The following is a 19,242-nucleotide window of genomic DNA, read 5'->3' as shown; positions in this document are numbered from 1 at the left end:
CGCTTTGCTATTTCATTATGACTACTTCTCAGAGGCCACAATGATAGTCCATGAGTCTGCATGCGTGTTTTTACCATTAATGGTACATGACAACCCCTTCAGTACTGGAACGCATCTTTATCGTGATTTTTCTTTTTTATGTGATTAGACGATTTTATTTACATTAGGAAGGGTCTATGGAGGATTAAGAGAAGAGAGAAGATTAATGGCAGAGTCTTCACTCCTTTAATTCCTCACGTAAGCTTTTGAAGTTATACGAAATCACCATACAGTAAGCAGAATAAATATGAATCACGTTCTGGTACTGAAGAGGTTAAGTATCACTATCTATAGAATCATGACAGCTCCCTTGGAAACCCTCACATTGTTGGCAGTAGTTAATCGAGGTTAGGTAACTTAATAGAGGAAAGAGACGCTGGTGAAGGGAAGAACGGCTGGCTGTGATGTGGGACTCTTTTTTTGTATAAGAGGATACTAGCCAAGGGCAACAAAGAGGAGCGGAAAGGTTTGATTAGACAGAATTAGACAAGTACTTTAGATCTTATTTGAGAAGAACGCCATTTTGATTATTAAGTGTGGTAGGACAGCTTGGCGTGGAGCCAAGGTGCAGGACACACTGAGGAAGCTGAAACGTTTGAAGATAGTACAAGAATGCAACTCTCGTGACGTTTTCCTCAAGGCTCCTTTTCTTAAACATCTCCATGCTTTATCTCTGCTACGTTTTCCCTGCTCTAATGGAATCTAATGGAACTGTGAAGTATTTTCATAATTTTAATGATAGTTTAGTAAGGTTTCTTCAACGCCAACTGGAAAACACAGAAACCCGAATGAACGCCTTTTTAGACCCTGGAAAACAGTCAGATGCGAGCCTAGAGTGTCTGACAGTGCGGAAAATTGCATGGGGAGTTTTAGGAGTCGCGAATGGCCTAAGAATTATGAAAACGCCTATAAAAAGACCAGAGAGCTTCCAATGGAGACTTCAGTGGCCAAGATAAAGCATTGGGATGGAAAAAAATATGGTTAAGAATTTCATGGGGCTTTCTGGAGTAGAGAATAGCAAGAGTGAGTAGATGGATTAACCCCAGGTAGTGTAGCATGACTCCTCTGTCAACAAACCGTCCCTGCCACCCATCATACAGCCCTGAGACCGTCCATCCTCCACCGAGCTTTCAGTGTGAACCAATTTGTATAGTATTGATGTTTTTATGTTTCATGTGTGGGGAGGAGAGCAGGGTGGGGCGTAGGGAGGCGGCCTAGTGCACCGGCTGCTCACAGAAAACTTCAAATGATGGGTTCAGTCGTGTTATCTAGGAGAAGCGACCACACCCAAGCCCGCACGACACTCCACCTTTGGCTGCCGTAAATATTAGCGCCGGCGAATGTCTGCGGCCAACTCTGCGGCGTCTAAAATGCGCGACTGTCTCATCAGACGGGAAAGAGGTCAGGGCGGGGCCATAAGACGAGCCGGAGGGAGGATAACGAGGTGGGGCGCCTCTTAATGACTCCTCCTGCCCTGCCGCCCACCCCGCCCATCCCGCCCACACCCCTGCAGCCACCTCCAATTAGATACGGACGTGGGACAGGCCGCCCACCACACCCACAAACCTATAACACCCTCCTACACCCCGCCTACACCCCTCTGCCTTGCTACCATCCCCACTGATAAGCTGTACTGGGCAGGGAGGTGGGTGGGGGGCGGGAAAGGGCGGTGGTAATGTGTTGTGTTGTGCATGCATCATTACCGCGCCCCTTCCCATACCTCCCCTTCCTCCCTCGCTCCCCCCATCACTAGGTAAGGTAGGGGAGTGATGGGAGGGGTGAGGTGTGAGGGGAGGCAGGTGGTGGAGCAAGGAGGAGGAAACGAGGGAAGCAGGAAGGGAGGGAGGAAGGGAAGGGAGGGAGGGAGGAAGGTGAGGGAGGGAGGGTGAAGTTGTCAGAGGGCAGAGTCAGTTAGCCACGGGGAGTCCTGAACGCCACACCCTCAGGCTCAGGTCAGTGACGAACGGACGACAGACGCGACGTGTTCTGTACGTGTTCGTGGTGCGTTTGTTTGTAGAGTGGCAGTGGCTGTGGTGGCGACGGTGGTGTTACTTTTATCTTTGCTGCTGTTGGTGTTGTTATTATCACTATAGCAGTAGCAGTAGTAGTAGTAGAAGTAGTAGTAATAGAAGTAGTAGTAGTAGAGGTAGTTTTAATACGAAGACAACAAAGAAGTAGTTATATTCAATGGTATTTGTATAAGTTCCAGTAATAGTATCAGTAGTAATAGTAATAGTAATAGTATATAGAGTAAGACACACAACACAATAGCAAGAGGAGGAATGACAAGAGTAGGAGAAGGAGGAAGAGGAGGAGAAGGAGGAGTCGTATTAATAGATTGAAGATTCGCAGGTAGAAATGGCGTAGTGGTGGTGTTGATAATGTATGTACCTATCTCTTCTTCTTCTTGTTCTTCCTCCTTCCCCTTCTCCTTTTCTTCTTTTTCCTCTGTTTCTTCTTCTTCTTCTTCTTCTTCTTCTTCTTATTATTATTATTATTATTATTATTATTCTTATTATTATTATTATTATTATTATTATCTTTGTACCTTTATATCTTTCTTTCTCCAAGTGTTATTTTATCGATTGTAGTGTACTGTGTAATTTATCAAACCAATCATTCACACTCTTTTTCTCTTTCTTTCTCTCCTCCTCGATCAATGTGTGTGTGTGTGTGTGTGTGTGTGTGTGTGTGTGTGTGTGTGTGTGTGTGTGTGTGTGCAATGAAGCCGTCAGTTCCACCTCTCGGTTTATTTGTAAAGGAACACTTACAAAGGGACAGAAAAATAAGTAGATAAGTGTGTTAAGTAATACGCGAATTGTACTTTTGGAGATTAATTTGGAAAGTTGGGAAAACACACTAATTAAATGACGTTCTTGCAGAGAGAGAGAGAGAGAGAGAGAGAGAGAGAGAGAGAGAGAGAGAGAGAATATAGGAGGTAGGTAGATGAATATTTTACAAACCAAAAAAACCAAGAACATAATGAAATATGTACATTAAAAAGACAAAATGCACAAGAACAATAGACCCAACACGCCACACATCAACCTTATCAATATTTTTTACCATCAAAATTTATGCTAGAAGTCCATAGGGTAACACAGACAGTCAGACAGTGGGACGAAACAAATGAAAATATTACAACCAGTGCATGACACTTTGTTATACCGAAGCAAGCAGGGGATAAATTTAGGTACATTTACATTCTTTCCCTCCTTACCCTTCCTCGCTATCCCCCTCCCTCTCTTCCTTCTTACTGCTGAAACTACATAAGAATTTGATAGATCGCAGTTATGTTGAAGACGGTAGTAACTGTAGTAAAAGAAGACAGATAGTTTTGTGTGTATATTAATTCTTTCCCTCCTTTACCCCTCCTCTCTTTCTCCCTTTCTCTGTTCCCCCTTAGAGTTAAAACTGCTTCAGAATTTAACACATGTATGTATAGTAGAAAACAGTAGTGATCATAGTAAAAGAAGACAGATTATATGTATCTTAATTCTTTCCCTCCTTTATCCTTCCTCGCTGTCTCCCTCCCTCCCTTCCTTCTTACTGGTAAAACTACGTAAGAATTTGATGGATCGCAGTAATGTATGACGGTTGCTATTGTGGTGAAAGAAGACATTTGATAGTTTTGCGTGTATTTTAGTTCTTTCTCTCCTTACCTTCCCTCGCTATCTCCCTCCCTCTCTTCCACTCTTCCCTCTTACTGTTGAAACTGCCTAGCAATTGAACACATGTATTGAAGAAAATGGTAGTAATTGTAGTAAAAGAAGATATTTGATAGTTTTGCATGCATCTTGATTCTTTCCCTCCTTACCCTCTCTCTCTCTCTCTCTCTCTCTCTCTCTCTCTCTCTCTCTCTCTCTCTCTCTCTCTCTCTCTCTCTTATTGTTAAAACTGCGTAGGGATTCAACAGATTCAAATATTGCATAAGATAGTAGGTATATGATAGTTTTACATGCATCTTAATTCTTTTCTTTTCATTCTTTTTACTCTCTCTCTCTCTCTCTCTCTCTCTCTCTCTCTCTCTCTGGTGAAGCTGCATAGGAAACTAGATCACCGTAGTATTGTTTAAGAGAATAATGAAAGTCGTGTAAAAAGTTAGAGATTTTTAAGAGATTGGGCAAATTAATGAATAAGAGAAGTGGACTGGGTAACTAATAGAGGCGCCAGTCTGTGATATGATGCAAGCGACTACAATGACCTTACAATCAGCGCGTGACTTATTGTTCAATTGAGTCAAGTAGGCGTGAGTTCTTGTGATAAGCTTAGGTATCACTTTATTCTATCTCCTTCTGTCTCCTTCCTTTCCGTTTGTTTTGGTTTTCTAATGTTCTTTTAGTGATATGAATTTGATTAGTCACTAACCAGAGTTACCTAACCTAACCTAACCTAGAACTCAACTCCATTATTATTGCAGCACTGTTATGACTGCCTTGTGTGTAGACATATAGATCAGTTGTCCTTTTGTTATCCAACTTCCTTGTGTTCGTGTAATGGCAATTGTTTGATTTATCTGAGCCGAACCTAATCTATCTAAATCTAAGCTATCCTAACTGTCTGATAGAATATGGTAATATTATGTCAATATTATCGTTACATTAATATTAAAATTTTGTGGTCTCATTTTCTTAAGTTATTATAATGGCAGGATATGATAGAAACAATATATCTTATCAACAGGAGGCGAGGAGACGATTATAGCGGCGAAGGACGGAGACACGGACGGATACACGGTGGTGACAACACAACGAAGCAAACTCAATTCTTCCCTTTTTTTTTTCCTTCGTCTGCTTGACTGTAGCGGTCTTGATTCTCCACGGAAGTTACTCTCTCTCTCTTTCTCACTATCATACAATAGAAAAAAAAACTAGAATACAAAGGATAGCAATTAGAGGACATGCACAATCAAGCAGTAACCAAATAATTCCTAAGGCAACCTGGAAGATGACGCTATCTCATCTCAGTGCCGCACAACACTTGCACCGCCTGCTGACTAGAAAGCGTGCCGCCTCTGCACCACCTTGTACCGCCTCCTAGGAACTGAGGAAGCCAGAGTCAAGAAACAAGCGCTGCGAACAGGCCAAGTGTGCAACTGTGAGAGTATGTCAGGCTAAACATACTGGAGAGATTGTTAAGATAGGTAGAGCCAAAGTGTGAGAGTTACCTGTGCGTCGCTAACGCTGATTTACACATAAACTGTTTATTTGGCGCCGTATGATCATGGCGTCAAGTCTTTGGCAGAAAAGATTGTGACGATGCTAATGTAAGGATCCCCGAACTCCTTCCATCTGGAGACTCCAACTCGTCCCAAATGAATCTGAACCCCCAGGAAGTCTCGGCAAGCCCCAAGACCGCGACGCTCCCCCTAAAGAGACGAACACCGACTCATCGTAAGTAAGATCACGCCGCCTGCACAGCATTCCGCACAGCAAGCCTCGGCACGCCCTGAACTGCACGGCGTGAGGGTAAAGGTGATAGGCAGTTCTTGCGCTTTGCCACGGAGTTCATCCTCGTCTCGCTAGCAATTGAGCGTGTATGTGTGCGAAGTAGCAAGGCTTAGTACTATTGGCACGCCGGCTCCCACACCTCTCCGCGTTAGAGGCGCAGTGCCATCTGTAAACACTCGTCCCGCTTTGTAAACTAACATTCCTCGATCGGCTCCTAACACACAGGCCGCAGTTCACCGTTCTTTCCGTCAGGCGGCAGGTCGCGCCACCCTCCCGGGCCGCGGCATTACACTGGAGGAGCTCAGTTCTTGACACCTCAACTCTGTACCGCAGGAGGCGCCCCCGCCCCGGGGTGACGTCGCCATCGGAGGTGTGGGTGCCGGCCATGAGCGGGCGGGCCACCCACGGCTCCTTCTACACCGTGGGTTTGGTCTCCACCCCGGCCCCTCAGCACCTCTCCTCCACCACCACCGCCACCACCGCCTCCGCCAGCACCTTCACCGGCACGTACACCACCACGCCCATGCAGCATCTCGCCAGCATGTCTTCGGGCCACACTCTCCCGCCACTCTCCTTCGTCTCAGACGCGGCCACGCTCGCTCCTCCTCGCCTCACTGCCTCCAACACCCCTCCGCCTTCCTCCTCGCCCCCATCCTTCGCCTCTCCTCCAACCATCTCCGGCTCCCCTCCTCCCTCCTCCTCCGTGTCTTCCTCCTTCGTGCCTTCGCCGTCTTCCTCTTCACTCGAGCCGCCTGTTAGTCTCGCCGTCAGCAGCACCCCGCCCTCCTTCCCTCGGTACGGCCGAGGCGGTAGCACTTTCAGCAGCCGCCTGACCGCCACCACGCGGCCCGGGGTGATGACGACACTCACCCGTCCCTCCGTGGTCACTACACGCTCGCCGGGCCTCGCCACCCTCACCACGCACGGGCCCACAGTCACCACCTACACCACCTACAATCCGGCGCTGAATAAGTTTACCACGCACACTCCAGTCACCACCACCTCCCTCCCCTCCGCCTCTTCCTCCTCCTCCTCTCCGCACCCCAGCAGCGCCTTCCTCAGGTACACGCCTACTTCCTCACGCTTCGTTTCCCTCACCACCACCACCACCACTGTCACGCCGCCCCCACGCCAAGCGCCCACCGTCTACACACTTTCGCCTAATCTCGCGGACAACGCTGGCCCTTCCTCCGCCGAGCCGGGATCCAACTTCCCGCCGCCGCCGAAGGTGACGCTGGCCAGTACCTCCACCCTGCACCGCCCTGGCCCCGCCTGGCCCCTCAGGGTGACGCTGGGCGCCTCGGAGGGCTACGACAACCTCCATCTTGATGTGGGGGAGGAAGAGGCTGCGCCAAAGCCACAGGTCAGGACGCACATGACGAAGGAAGAGTTCCTGGCGGCGCCCCAGCCCGGCCTGGAGCTCCTGGAGACCGGCGATAAAGGTAAGGCAGCCTGCCCGCCCCGCACCGTCCCGCCCGGATGAGGGCCCACGACACGCCACCACCACGTCTCCACACGCTCTGCAGGTTCACTTTCAGTTATTACTCGTATACAACACTGCATCTATCATTACCTATTGTCCACCACCCACACCACCTCCATCACCTTTACGTGCCCAGTGGTATCTCAGTTTCTCTCCCTCTACACTACAGTATAACCTCCCTGCACATCTCATGGCACGTCCTCTCCTTGTCGAGCTGCAGACATTTGTAGTTGAAGATTAAACATTCCTGTAACGAACGGATCTTTAGATATTAAGGACACTTTAATATTAGATAAATCTTGAAGAAAACATGTTATTCTTTTTATTTATCTATTTGTTTATCTATTCTTATCCTTATCAACTTATTTTCTAATGACACAACCCAAGCCTTTTTCTTCTGTGATCCATGATAATTGAAGGTACTGCAAACATTTACATAGAGACGGCAAATTATTATCTTTTCCTGAGGACATGACGTCATCTTTCTTAATATCACCAATTCGTATCTTCTTGAGGTCATAATGATAACACTTCTCTCTTTTCTCTCTATTTTCCTTCTAATTATCTTTAGCACACGAGACAATCTTGCCCTAGAGACTCGTATAAGAAGGAAGCAGAAGCAAAGACTTGTGGGCGTGAAAATAATTCCTTTCCTTTTTCTTTCCCATTTTCACCACTCTTCCTTGAGGACACTTTCGTTATCCTTACGCCAGAACACCAATTATCTTTACAATTATTGGGAACGCATGGAAGGAGAGAGAAGGAGAAAAATGTTGCAGACACGACCATTGTCTTCGTCTAGGTGCTTTCTCTTATCCTTCCTAGAGGACACAAAATCATTATATTTTCTCTGGAACGCGAAGCAGTCTTAACAATCTTACCTTGGAGACGCAGAAGAAGAAATGGAAAAGTACTTATGAAAAAACACTTTTCTTTTCTCTCGTTCCTTATTATCCTTCCTTGAGTACACAAAAACATTGCCTTTTCTCTAAAACGCCTGGCAGTCTTAACAAACTCGCCTTGGAGACGCAGGAAAAAAGAAGTACGAAAAACTACCTTTCTTCCCCCCCTCCCCCCCTCTCTCTCTCTCTCTCTCTCTCTCTCTCTCTCTCTCTCTCTCTCTCTCTCTCTCTCTCTCTCTCTCTCTCTCTCTCTCTCTCTATCTATCTATCTATCTATCTATCTATCTATCTATCTTTTCCTTGAGAACATAAAATCGTTCTTTCCATTATCTCTCCTCCAGGGAGTGGCGAAAGTGCCTCTCCTTGGAGACGCAAAGGAAGAAAAGAGAAAAATAAACACGGAAACAATCTTCCTTTCCTTCTCCTCACCTCCCTTCATTATCCTTCGTTGAGGACACAGAAAGCCCCCTTGAGGACACCCAATAATCTTCCCCTTCCTTCCTCGCAACGTCTCTGGCGGCAGCGGAGGCCACTATCTGGGGAGGGCGCCGCGGATGGCCAAGTGGACAAGAGAGGTTGGAGGAGCGGCGTCGTGGGGGTGTTTGGAGTATGTCTCTCTTTCCTACCTCCACCTCCACCTCCACCACCACCACCTTCACCACCACCCGCATTGTCAACACTACCACCGCCACCACCACCATCAACGCAGCCCCACTCTCCCAGCGCCACCTGCCAGCCACCACCGCCACCACCTCCACTTTCACGGGAGGATATTGTAACCAAGTAAGTTTTTGGAGAGCGAAGCTGACACGAAGATGGAGAGTTGGCTGTTACTGTTGTTGTTGTTGTTGTTGCTGCTGCTGCTCCTGCTGTTGTTGTTGTTGTTGTTATTGTTGTTGTTGTTGTTGCTGCTGTTGTTGAAATAGCTATTAGTGGTAGTGTTATTAACTTTATTATCATCATTTTTCATTTCGAAAAAGAATCATCTGTTGAACGTACTGGGACTCATTTTTACAACGAGTTTTGGTTATGATTAAACGATTTTATTTACATTAGGAAGGGTCTGTGGAGGTCAGAAGATTAATGGCCCATACTCTTTACTATTTTAATCCTCATATGAGTTTCTGAAGCTGTATAAAAGGGCCAAATAGTAACCAGAATCAATATGAAAACGTGTCATGGTACTGAAGGGGTTAAAGCCTCACATGTAAGGGCGTATCATATTTTCTTTGCACAGTGACACGAACTGACATCTTCACTGTTTCTTATTTCTACATCAACGATTAGTTTTTCTTCAGTTGTGCGTAATGGTTAAAATTCAAGCATTATGTAATCAATTAATTAGTTTGTTAGCTAGTTAGTCCGTTGGTTAGTTGATTGGCTACCTAGTTAGTTTGTTGTATGGTGAATTAGCTAATTGGTTATTTACTTTTTACTCAGCGATATTTCTTAAAGGTTTATTTACATTCATCTTTTTATTAGTTAATCTATGCTTATATTAATTCATTTTAGCAGTTATCACTCTTCTTATACATATTTCAACGGCAATCCTTCCATAACCACACACAAGAAGTAATCACCTCCCACGTGACAGGCGGTGGAAGCAGAGGGAGAGGATGGCAGCAGCAACACTAACGCCGGAGTGTGGACGGTGGAAGGTGGCCAAGCACTCCGCCGCAACAGGTCGCCTCCTTTCCCGGACCCGTGCACGCCGCCGCCAGAGAGAGACTCCCTCACGCCGCCGCCTCACCCTGACGCCTCGGACACCCCACGCTTCACCCTCAGGGATGTGCCGCTCAAAGGTGAGGAGGGAAGGGTATGGGTAAGAGGGAGGGTGTGGAGCAAAAGTGTGGAGTTTAGAGAGCGCTGAAGGAGGTGGAGGGAATGACATTTTTTTGAGTGGTCATTTGTGGTGGTGGTGGTTGTTGTTATCGTTTTTTATTCTTTTTTTTCACTTTTCCTCGTTCACTCATTTTTTTTCCTTTCTTTCTATTCTTCCTGTATTTATTTTCAAAGTTTCTGTCCTCCATTCATTAATTTTTTTTCTAGATTTTCTTTCTTTTTTCTTTCATGGCACCTCATAAATAAGTAAACCACTGAAAAGCAACGATACTAACAATAAAACAAAACAAAAAAACAACTAGACAAGAATAAAATCACTCAATAAATTATAAAAGAAAGGCTATTACTGATCGTAGAGAAAGTTCCTGTCCCTCCCCCCTTCTCTCTCTCTCTCTCTCTCTCTCTCTCTCTCTCTCTCTCTCTCTCTTGTTGGATAAACACAACAGAGATTTTCGAGTTGGGACGATAGAGCTGAAGAGTGCATGTCTATAGGAGTGTTGAAATGTACATTCTGCCACTTCTGCGATATCTCAACTTGTTATTTTCGTCTCACACAATGCCCTTGAGAAAACACCGCCACTTACACACGTCTCTTTCTTCTCCACAATGCCTCCTCGCAGCCTCTCATTCTTGTCTCATGGTGTCATACATTCGCTATTATTTATGTGTTTAATTTTATCCACATCTTTCCTCGAGTGTGACGCGCTTTCACTCTCTGACTCTCTCATTTTGGTCTAGTGGTTTTGGGTTGCTTCAGTGCAGTTCAAAGTTAGCTGCATTCACGGTCATGATTTCTTGGTAATTTATCCGCATTTTTCCTTCAAGTTCCCTGTCTGTGTTGCGCTTTCATTCAGACTCTCATTTGATTTGTTGTGGTGTTTTATGCTTCAGTTCAGATTCAGTTCCTTTTACGGTTTTGGTTCCCTAAGTTTGTTTTCTTTGCTTTATTTATTTTCTCTTATTCTTACAACACCTTTCTATTGATCTTTTTATAATGTTCTGTATTCCAGTATTGTTCTACCTGATTATTTTTTTTTCAATCATGGTTTCTTAAGTTTGTATTTTTTTTTTCTTTTCATCTAATTCTAACAACATTTTTCCTTTCTTATGATGCGCAATTGGAACTCTCAGTTGGTCTAAATCTGTTGTGTTGTCCTTCACTGCTATTCATATTTAGCGCCTCTGCAATCATAAATATTTCTTTCTGACTTGGTTTCTGCAGCATTGTATTTAACGTCACCCGCATCTTTTCCTGGCTGTGATGCGTCGCGTGATGTGAAGACTCAATGGATCTTATTATAGTCTTTTGTCCTCATGTGTGGCTCATTCTTAGTGGATTAAGGTTAGCGTGACTCACCCACTCTCGTTCATTCTACGTGTGCTTGTCTGCAACACGAAGGCTTGCCAGTAAATGTTAAATGATAAACAGTCTCTCTTTCACTTTCGCGGGAGACAATAACTCTCGTATGTTTCTGAATAAGTAGTTTTTCTGCTGTTGAATGTTGCGAACACGAAAATTTTCTTCTTTTCCTCTTCCTTGTTTTCTTCGTTACCTTTTCTTGAGGACAAAATTATGCATTATCTTTCCTCTAAACAAATTTTGCATTAGAGACACGAAAAGAAAGAAAGAGAAACACAACATTATCTGCTTTCCTCTCATTTCTTTCACCGTCCTTCCCTGAAAATAAAGTATCTTTCTTTCTTGTATACTTAGAAAGTAAAACGATCTTAACAAATTATATGTTGATTACTCTGTTAGTCACTTGAATCATGTGCCAAGAGGGAGGCGGAACTAATACAAGGCTATTAACTCTCTTATCTTTGAGGATGTGTGCATGTGTCACGCTCCCGATGTGTCATGCAAATGTATTTTCCTTTGAGTATCTTATTTTATCATTTCCTCATTGGACTCTGCCCATATCGAACATTTAAATTTCTGAAAACATTAATTGTGTAGAAACGCGTAAGGATTGTTGTTCTTTATAGATTATGAGTGAAAAAAAAAGAACTTCCTAATTTTCTTTCGTGTTTATGTAAAAAAAAAAAAACCGTTCTGAATGTTAAAGGAGGATAAAACATGATTTTTTTCGTAATTTTCAGCTGTTTGATATTCTTGTATTCTTGTACTATAGCATTTCTAGTATTTTCGTAGAACAGAAAAAAAAAAATTTGAACTTTACTATTTTCATTACTATCCATGAAGACAAACCATATTATTTACTTCATTCACTCGCTTTGTAGTTTCTCTCTCTCTCTCTCTCTCTCTCTCTCTCTCTCTCTCTCGTAACTGTGTGTGTGTGTGTGTGTGTGTGTGTGTGTGTGTGATTCTAGTTTTTCTGTCTCTATGCAAACAGTTTACATATCTCTGAACGTTAAGAAAGGACAACGATAGCAAGTGAAAAGGTCGAAGTGTGACAGTGCATGCGGGAAATACGCTTGACTCTTACACCAACTTTGGCTTGCATTGTGAAGCGTTCTGTTCTCTCACCACGACTACGTATCTTCAAAGGCCGCAGAAATTATTAAGAGTTCCCCAGAATGTCTATCCTGTTAATCATGTATAAGTCTTGTAAATATGTCATTTGAACTATACAAAAACACCTTAAAAAAATGTACTTGTAAAGCCCACGGAAATTATTAGTGGAGTGTAGAAATCTTATTCATCTGTCTTTAGAATCGTAAAAGAATAAAGAAAAAAAAAAAAACACCGTACATTTTCATTGGGGCTATTTTTGAAGGCTGCACAGATGATTAGTTAAGTTCTCAAGTGTTTCTTCTGTTAACAATGTATAAATCTTTTAGATCTGCCTCAAAAACTATAAAATCAGTCTTAAAAATCCGTATATTTTCAGCACGATTATTTTCAAAGGCCGCAGACGTGATTAATGGAGTTCACAAGTGTTTCTCTTATCAATAATGTATACATCTTGTAAATCTGTCTCTAGAACCATAAAATCACTCTTAAAAGTCCGTACCTACATCTCCAACACGATTACTTTCGAAGGTTGTAGACATGATTAGCAGAGTTCCCAAGTGTTTCTCCTATTAATAGTGTATAAAGCTCGTATCTGTCACTAGAGCCATAAAAAGAAACACTCTTTAAAAATCTGAGTAACTTCAAGTAAAGCTTTTTGAAAATAGTGAAGGTGTGACACAAAGGTGTTTCAGAACTTAAAAAAAGAAAAACACCATTAATTAAGAACCCGTATATCTTCAACAGGATATTTTTAAAGACCACGAAGATGATTTACGAGGCGGGAAGACCAGCCAAAGTCAACAAAAACGATAAAACAAAAAGGCCCACTTCGATGCCACTCAACGAAAAGAGTCAAGAGAGTTGTCCAAAGGGGTTGTCAAGTGTTTCTCCTGTTAATGCATAAATCTTTTTCCGGCTTCGGTTCAATGCACTTGTCTATTTCTCACGAACACTTGAACCTCACTTCCCACACACTTGTGCCAACGAGACCTGTAATTCACATACTTTTTTCACTGATTACCACTCGCCATTTATTCATTGCCCAATTTTCATTTTCTCCTCGTATTATTAAAATATTTAGATGTTCTGGACTAATGATCTAATTCTCTCTCTCTCTCTCTCTCTCTCTCTCTCTCTCTCTCTCTCTCTCTCTCTCCCTAAATGTGTCCTACTGCGTGTTTTTTTTATATATTTTTTTTTACGTTTGTTTCATTGTTACTCATCATCATCATCATCATCTTCTTCTTCTTCTTCTTCTTCTTCTTCTTCTTCTTCTTCTGTGCGTTTATCGTGCTTGTTTAGATTCTTCTTATCCTGGTGTTGTTATTCTCCTCACTTCTACCACCACCACCACCACCACCACCACCACCACCACTACAACAACCACAACAACAACCACTACTACTACTACTACTACTACTACAGCAACAAAAACAACACCATTCTACCACTACTACTACCACAACTAATAACAATACCACCACCACCACCACTACCACCACTACCACATCAAATTCTCACGCTTCCCTTGCACTCATCAGCTGGAGGGCGTAATACCCACGCCAAGCTGTGCAATATAACAGTGTCAACATCAAAGAAAATCCATTGGGGGTCTTACCTGTCTGGCACGGACGATCAATAAAGGCTAGCTATCGATTCCTCCCACGTAGATTGCTGCTGGGGAGAGGGAAAGGGAGAGAGAGAGGGAGTAGCGGTGGTAGTGGTGGTGGTGGTGCTTGTGAAGTTAGTGTGAGTTTCTGTGTGTCCATGTGGAGTTAATAATTTAGTGGATCAATTCGTTTTTCTCTCTTTCTGTGTGTGTGTGTGTGTGTGTGTGTGTGTTTACTGTTTGGCCCAGAGAGAGAGAGAGAGAGAGAGAGAGAGAGAGAGAGAGAGAGAGAGAGAGAGAGAGAGATCCGTTTTCCTCTTCATGTCATCCTGTTTGTTCCTGTCCCTGAGAGAGAGAGAGAGAGAGAGAGAGAGAGAGAGAGAGAGAGAGAGAGAGAGAGAGAGAGAGAAACGTCATTACAACTACTACTACTACTACTACTACTACTACTACTACTACTACTACTACTACTACTACTACTACTACTACTACTACTACTACCAATAAAAAAAATAACACCACTTTTAACTCAGTAAAGAAAGTTAATCCTATAAATGGAGTGTCGTACACACCACATAGGGGTTGGTTGGTTTCCTCTGTGTGTACTCACGTATTCCTGGAAGTGGGATATGACGTCACCACCACGCGCTTCTTACCTGGAAATTCCCTTCACCTTACCTGGCCAGCCGTGCGACGAACACTGAATGAATACGTTGAGTGTGCGCGGACGGCACCTTCAAACACTTCATTTCATTTTCTCGCTCTTAAAAGGCTGTAGAGGCTATTAGGTTAGTTTTTTCAAGGGTGCTTTATTGATTTTTAATGTCTTTTACTTGAAAACTTTATTCATATTGCGTAGGTCTCGCATTTTGAAATACTGGTCTCTCATACTCTCATAAGGGGAATTTCTAAAGGCCGTAGAGATTATTAGGCTAGTTTTTTCATAGATTCTTATTGATTTTTAATGTTCGGCTGTTACTATAGCTGGGAAAACTACTATTTGAAAACTTTACTCATACTGCACAGATCCAGCATTTTGAAATACTGCCCTCTCATGCTCTCGTAAGGCTTATTTATACAGGCTGTGTTGATGATTACACTGATTCTCATCTATAAGTACTATATTTTGGATATTTTCAAACTCTTAGAACCAACTTAAGACTTTGAAATGTCCGGAAAATATAGACACAGACGAGATTTAAACAGCTGGACATAATTATATTCTTACATATTTCGATTCTTTTAAGTCCATTTGTAAACACTTCTGCGGTGAAGATTACATGACTGTTAGTGGAAATAGATGTATTGTACATTCCATACAAGGACTGCCACTGTCAGAAGCCTCATGACTTTTTGCAGCTTCTCTTATTTTTTTTTTACCTTCATATTTCTTACTTCTACTCTTAAAATACCTTAGCCTAGCGAGTTCATGGTGTTTTCAATGATATTCTTACAACTCATGATGGTTTAATAAGGACATTACACCATTGACAGTAAAAGACACATGAAAATCTGATTAATCTCTGCGGCCTTAGAAATTTCACGCATGCTTTGACATAGAGGTTAAAGCTATAGAAGGAGATGAGAGCGGTGAGTAGGGCGGGTTATATTTCCGCATAGTAAGGCTTCCACTTGTGGCTCTCTCTCTCTCTCTCTCTCTCTCTCTCTCTCTTTTCTTCCTGACGGTCAATACGGAAGGACAGACTTAGTTTTGTACTATGCATCACTTTTCTTGCCGCCTCCACGCGTTTTTGTTGTATCCTTCGTGGAAATAGCAGCAGTAAGAGGAAAATGTATGCTGATGAATAGTAGGAAAACAATCTATTCTATACATTAATTTTATATATTTTCGTATCCGGTTGTACTAATGCATGCAGGAAGCCTTCGCTGTTTTAGTTTGTTGAAATACATGATGGGTAATGAAATAAGAAATATATTACCTAGGGAAATAGAAGATAAATAAGCATATGGTAGAAAGATATGCAGATAAGATTATATATGTGAAAGAAAGAAAGGAACATAGAGAAAAGAATAAGGAAAGAAAACTAGTAATAGTAAAATTTGATTATAACATTGACAGCGCACATGATACCAAAAGAGGGAGAGCAAAAAAAAAAAAAAAAAAAAGTGAAGTAGGAAATTTTGACGATATAAGCAAGAATAATAAGGAAAAATATGATCTTGAACACTTCTACCAACGTACGAATGAGTAAGAATGAAATAATTAAACAATAACGAATTAATTCTCAGAAATGATCACATAAGAGCAGTACTGTACCAGACAGGATATAAATAGATAATGAAGAAAAAAAATGTGATTGGGAAAGAGAGGTGTGGGAGCTGAGAAATGAGAAAAACAGGGGGAAAAAGAATTAAGAAATCGGAACATTTATTCTGAATGTAAAAGAAGACGAAGCGTAAGTAGGTCCAGAGAAGAAGAAGAAGAAGAAGAAGAAGAAGAAGAAGAAGAAGAAGAAGAAGAAAGAAAGAAAGAAAGAAAGAAAGAAAGAAAGAAGACAGGATTTGTAGGGATGAAGAGACGAAGAATAACCTACGAAGCAATTCACAACCGATCAAGAAAAGTAGGAAAAGAAAATCAGAAAAAAGAAGAGAAAGAAGAAACGTGATACTAGGACCACCAGGCATAACGAGACAAAGAAGAGTGACGCAGTAACTTAAGAAGCGACTCATAACGTAAACTAAGAGGTAGAAGAGACAGAAAAAAAGTAGGAGTAGGAAGACGAGAAGAAGAACCACTCGGCAGGGTTGGCTAAACTGATGCGTTGGCCGAGTCGGGAGGGTTGGCATCCCGGTATCGACACAACAACAAACAGTCACTCATACACACACACACGCTACGGACACGGGCCACGGCTGCCTGTCCTGCCCGTATTAGGGGCTGCCAGGGCTCAAACATGTCCAGCTCGGAAGTGTGACCCTTGCGGTGTGACCCTTGGGGAGTGACGCGCCAAGTGACTCGTGACCCTCCGGGGGTGTGGAATGGAAATGTTGCGGCGGACGAACAGATCTGATGTGGTGGACTTGTTCAGAGGTGAGGCGCCGTGGGCTTGTCTGTGTCCCTTGTATGTCCCTTAACCCTTACCAGCCACGGAGGTTTGTGTGTGAGTGAGTGTGTCGGCTCACCACTGGTCGCTTCGCTGTGGTGGCTGAGTGGTGCGCGGTGCGGTGACTGGTGTGGTGAAGTGCGTTGCTCTGTTCAAAGTGCCGCCATCAGGCCAGCGGGGCGTGTGTTATGTAATTCATCAGTGTCTCGGGTTGGTTTGGTTGTGGTGGAGTACCAGAGTGTCGGGTCAGTGTTCTCGTCACGCTGCTAAAGAAAGGGTTATGTAGATGTGTTTGCATTTTTTTTTTTTTAAATATTGGTGCCAGAATGCATGTTGGTGTTATGGTATAGGGTTACTTGACAGTGTATTTGAAGTCTTTTATGAGGATGTATAAGTTATTATGATCTGTAGGAATGTTGAAACTTCGTACAATAACATTTCTTGATAATGGATTGGATATTGGCTGGTAGAATTGTTGGCAAGTTTTTGAGATTTCAAAGTCACATTCTAGCTTGATTTAGCAAGGAACCTGTTTGTGGTAAAGAAAATGAGCAGATATTATAATTGTTTCGACAAGCTAGAAATCTGAACTCAAGACCGCTTCCTGGAAACTGAATATCATAACTATTAGTCCACGACACTGCCATTTGTTTGTCACTCATTCATTGCCGCTAAACTGATCGCTGGTGTTGTCACTTGCTTTGAACAGAGCAACAGCACAAGTTGTCTGGATGGATGAGCTGTGGGTGTGAATCAGACTCCTCCCATCTTCTTTTGGGGGTTTGGAATGGGATGCATTTAGTTATTGCTGAGTATATGCTAGGAAGAGTTGTAGCATATCTTACTCAGGGACTGGTTGGATTTGTAGAAAAGGAGGTATGATTGAAAGTTTATAAGGAACTAATTTAAAAAGTATCTAAGTATGAGGAGAAAATACTTATATCAGTGCAAAATTTATGAGTGATGAGTTATGAAGGGTACAAATTTTTCTTCTTTTCAGCTAATTGTTAGAGAAGTTAGATGTTGATGGAAGGCTAGAATGTTAATGTGTGCCATGCAATGTGTGGTGGGAAGGAAAGCATGAACTGGAGATGCACAGCAGTGTTATTTTGCATGAACAAGTGACACATGCACAGCTGAGGCTTCATGAATGTGAGTGCTAAAAGAGAATAAATATAATAAAAAGAAGCTGAATCTTACTCATTAAAACACAAAAACTGCTGTAATGGCTTAGGTACAAATTTGCTCATGAATAAAGTGTAAAATTAACCTTTGTCAATAAATCCTACTCTTTCCTCTCAGTTTTATATTTTGCACAAGGATGCTTAGATTTTTCTTAATAATTCATGTGTAAAAAGTTCTGAGAGAGATTTTAGTATATATTTCGATCAAAATGTGCTATAGAAAACGTGTATATAAAAAAAAATCAATTCACATATTTGAACACCTTTCCCAGGACTGAGGGAGAAGAAAAGGTCAACTGAATGACCCTCAGCTACACATTCCAAGAGCCTCAGTTAACTCCTCTTGCACTGCCACCTAATTGCATGATGCTGTGAATTACAACTCATGTGCTAATGCTGTGATGTCTTGAACTAGGCTGAAACTATCCATTTCCTGCATATGAACTTAAATCTGACATTTTGTGAACTTATTATTGACCTTGCCTTGATTCCTCAGTTCAGTAATAGAATTGGATATCTTGAAAATATGGGAAAAAAAAGATAATTACTGTATTAACATTTTTTTTTTACCAAAAATTGAATCAATAAATGTTCCGTTATTTCTTGAATCAGGTTGAAAACAATAAACTTTTTGCATGTGAACTCAAACCTTAGATATTGTGAACTTATTATTGACTTGCCTTCATTACTCAGCTCTATTAAAATCAGTAAATTCTCTGTTATTTCTTGAATCAGACTGAAAACGACCAACTTTCTGCATGTGAACTTAAACCTTAAGATATCGTGAACTTGCTATTGACTCATGTTGATTCCTCAGAGTTCAATGGAATTGGTTTATTATTCCGTGTGATTCTTTTGGGTGTGTACGTAACTTAGTGTTCCGGCCACGCACACCTCAAGAGTCACATTCCCAGTAGTGCGTAGTGTTGGGGTTTATTTACAGCTCAGTTATTCTTGTTGACTCTAAATGATTCATCTTCCTGGTGTGTGCTTTAATTTTTCAGTGCTTTGTTTTGGTTCTTCCTTTATCATTTTGGTTTTGCACAGTTTACTTGCATCCTTGGTTCTCTCGAGGGGTTTCTTTTCCTTAATTTTCATGGATTATAAGAATTGTACATCTGAGGAAAATATACTTGAATTTTTCAGTGCTTTTGTGTTGGCTCTTCTTTTATTGCTTTGGTTGTATGGTTTA

At 42.2% G+C, this 19,242-nt stretch overlaps 1 protein-coding gene across 1 annotated transcript; it reads left to right on the top strand.

The window, feature by feature from the left end:
* Positions 1-1,939: 1,939 nt before the first annotated feature.
* On the top strand, positions 1,940-9,837 carry LOC123511931 (mucin-2-like). Its single transcript, XM_045268035.1, has 4 exons — positions 1,940-1,991; positions 4,723-6,931; positions 8,398-8,657; positions 9,469-9,837. The coding sequence occupies exons 2-4, from the start codon at positions 5,875-5,877 to the stop codon at positions 9,742-9,744; spliced, it is 1,593 nt and encodes a 530-aa protein (XP_045123970.1). The 5' UTR covers positions 1,940-1,991; positions 4,723-5,874; the 3' UTR covers positions 9,745-9,837.
* The last annotated feature ends 9,405 nt before the right edge of the window (positions 9,838-19,242 follow it).

Source organism: Portunus trituberculatus, chromosome 32 (genome assembly GCF_017591435.1).
Source record: "Portunus trituberculatus isolate SZX2019 chromosome 32, ASM1759143v1, whole genome shotgun sequence".
NCBI classification, from domain to species: domain Eukaryota; kingdom Metazoa; phylum Arthropoda; class Malacostraca; order Decapoda; family Portunidae; genus Portunus; species Portunus trituberculatus.
Note: the sequence above shows the minus strand (reverse complement) of the source record. Positions and strands in the feature narration are given on the sequence as shown.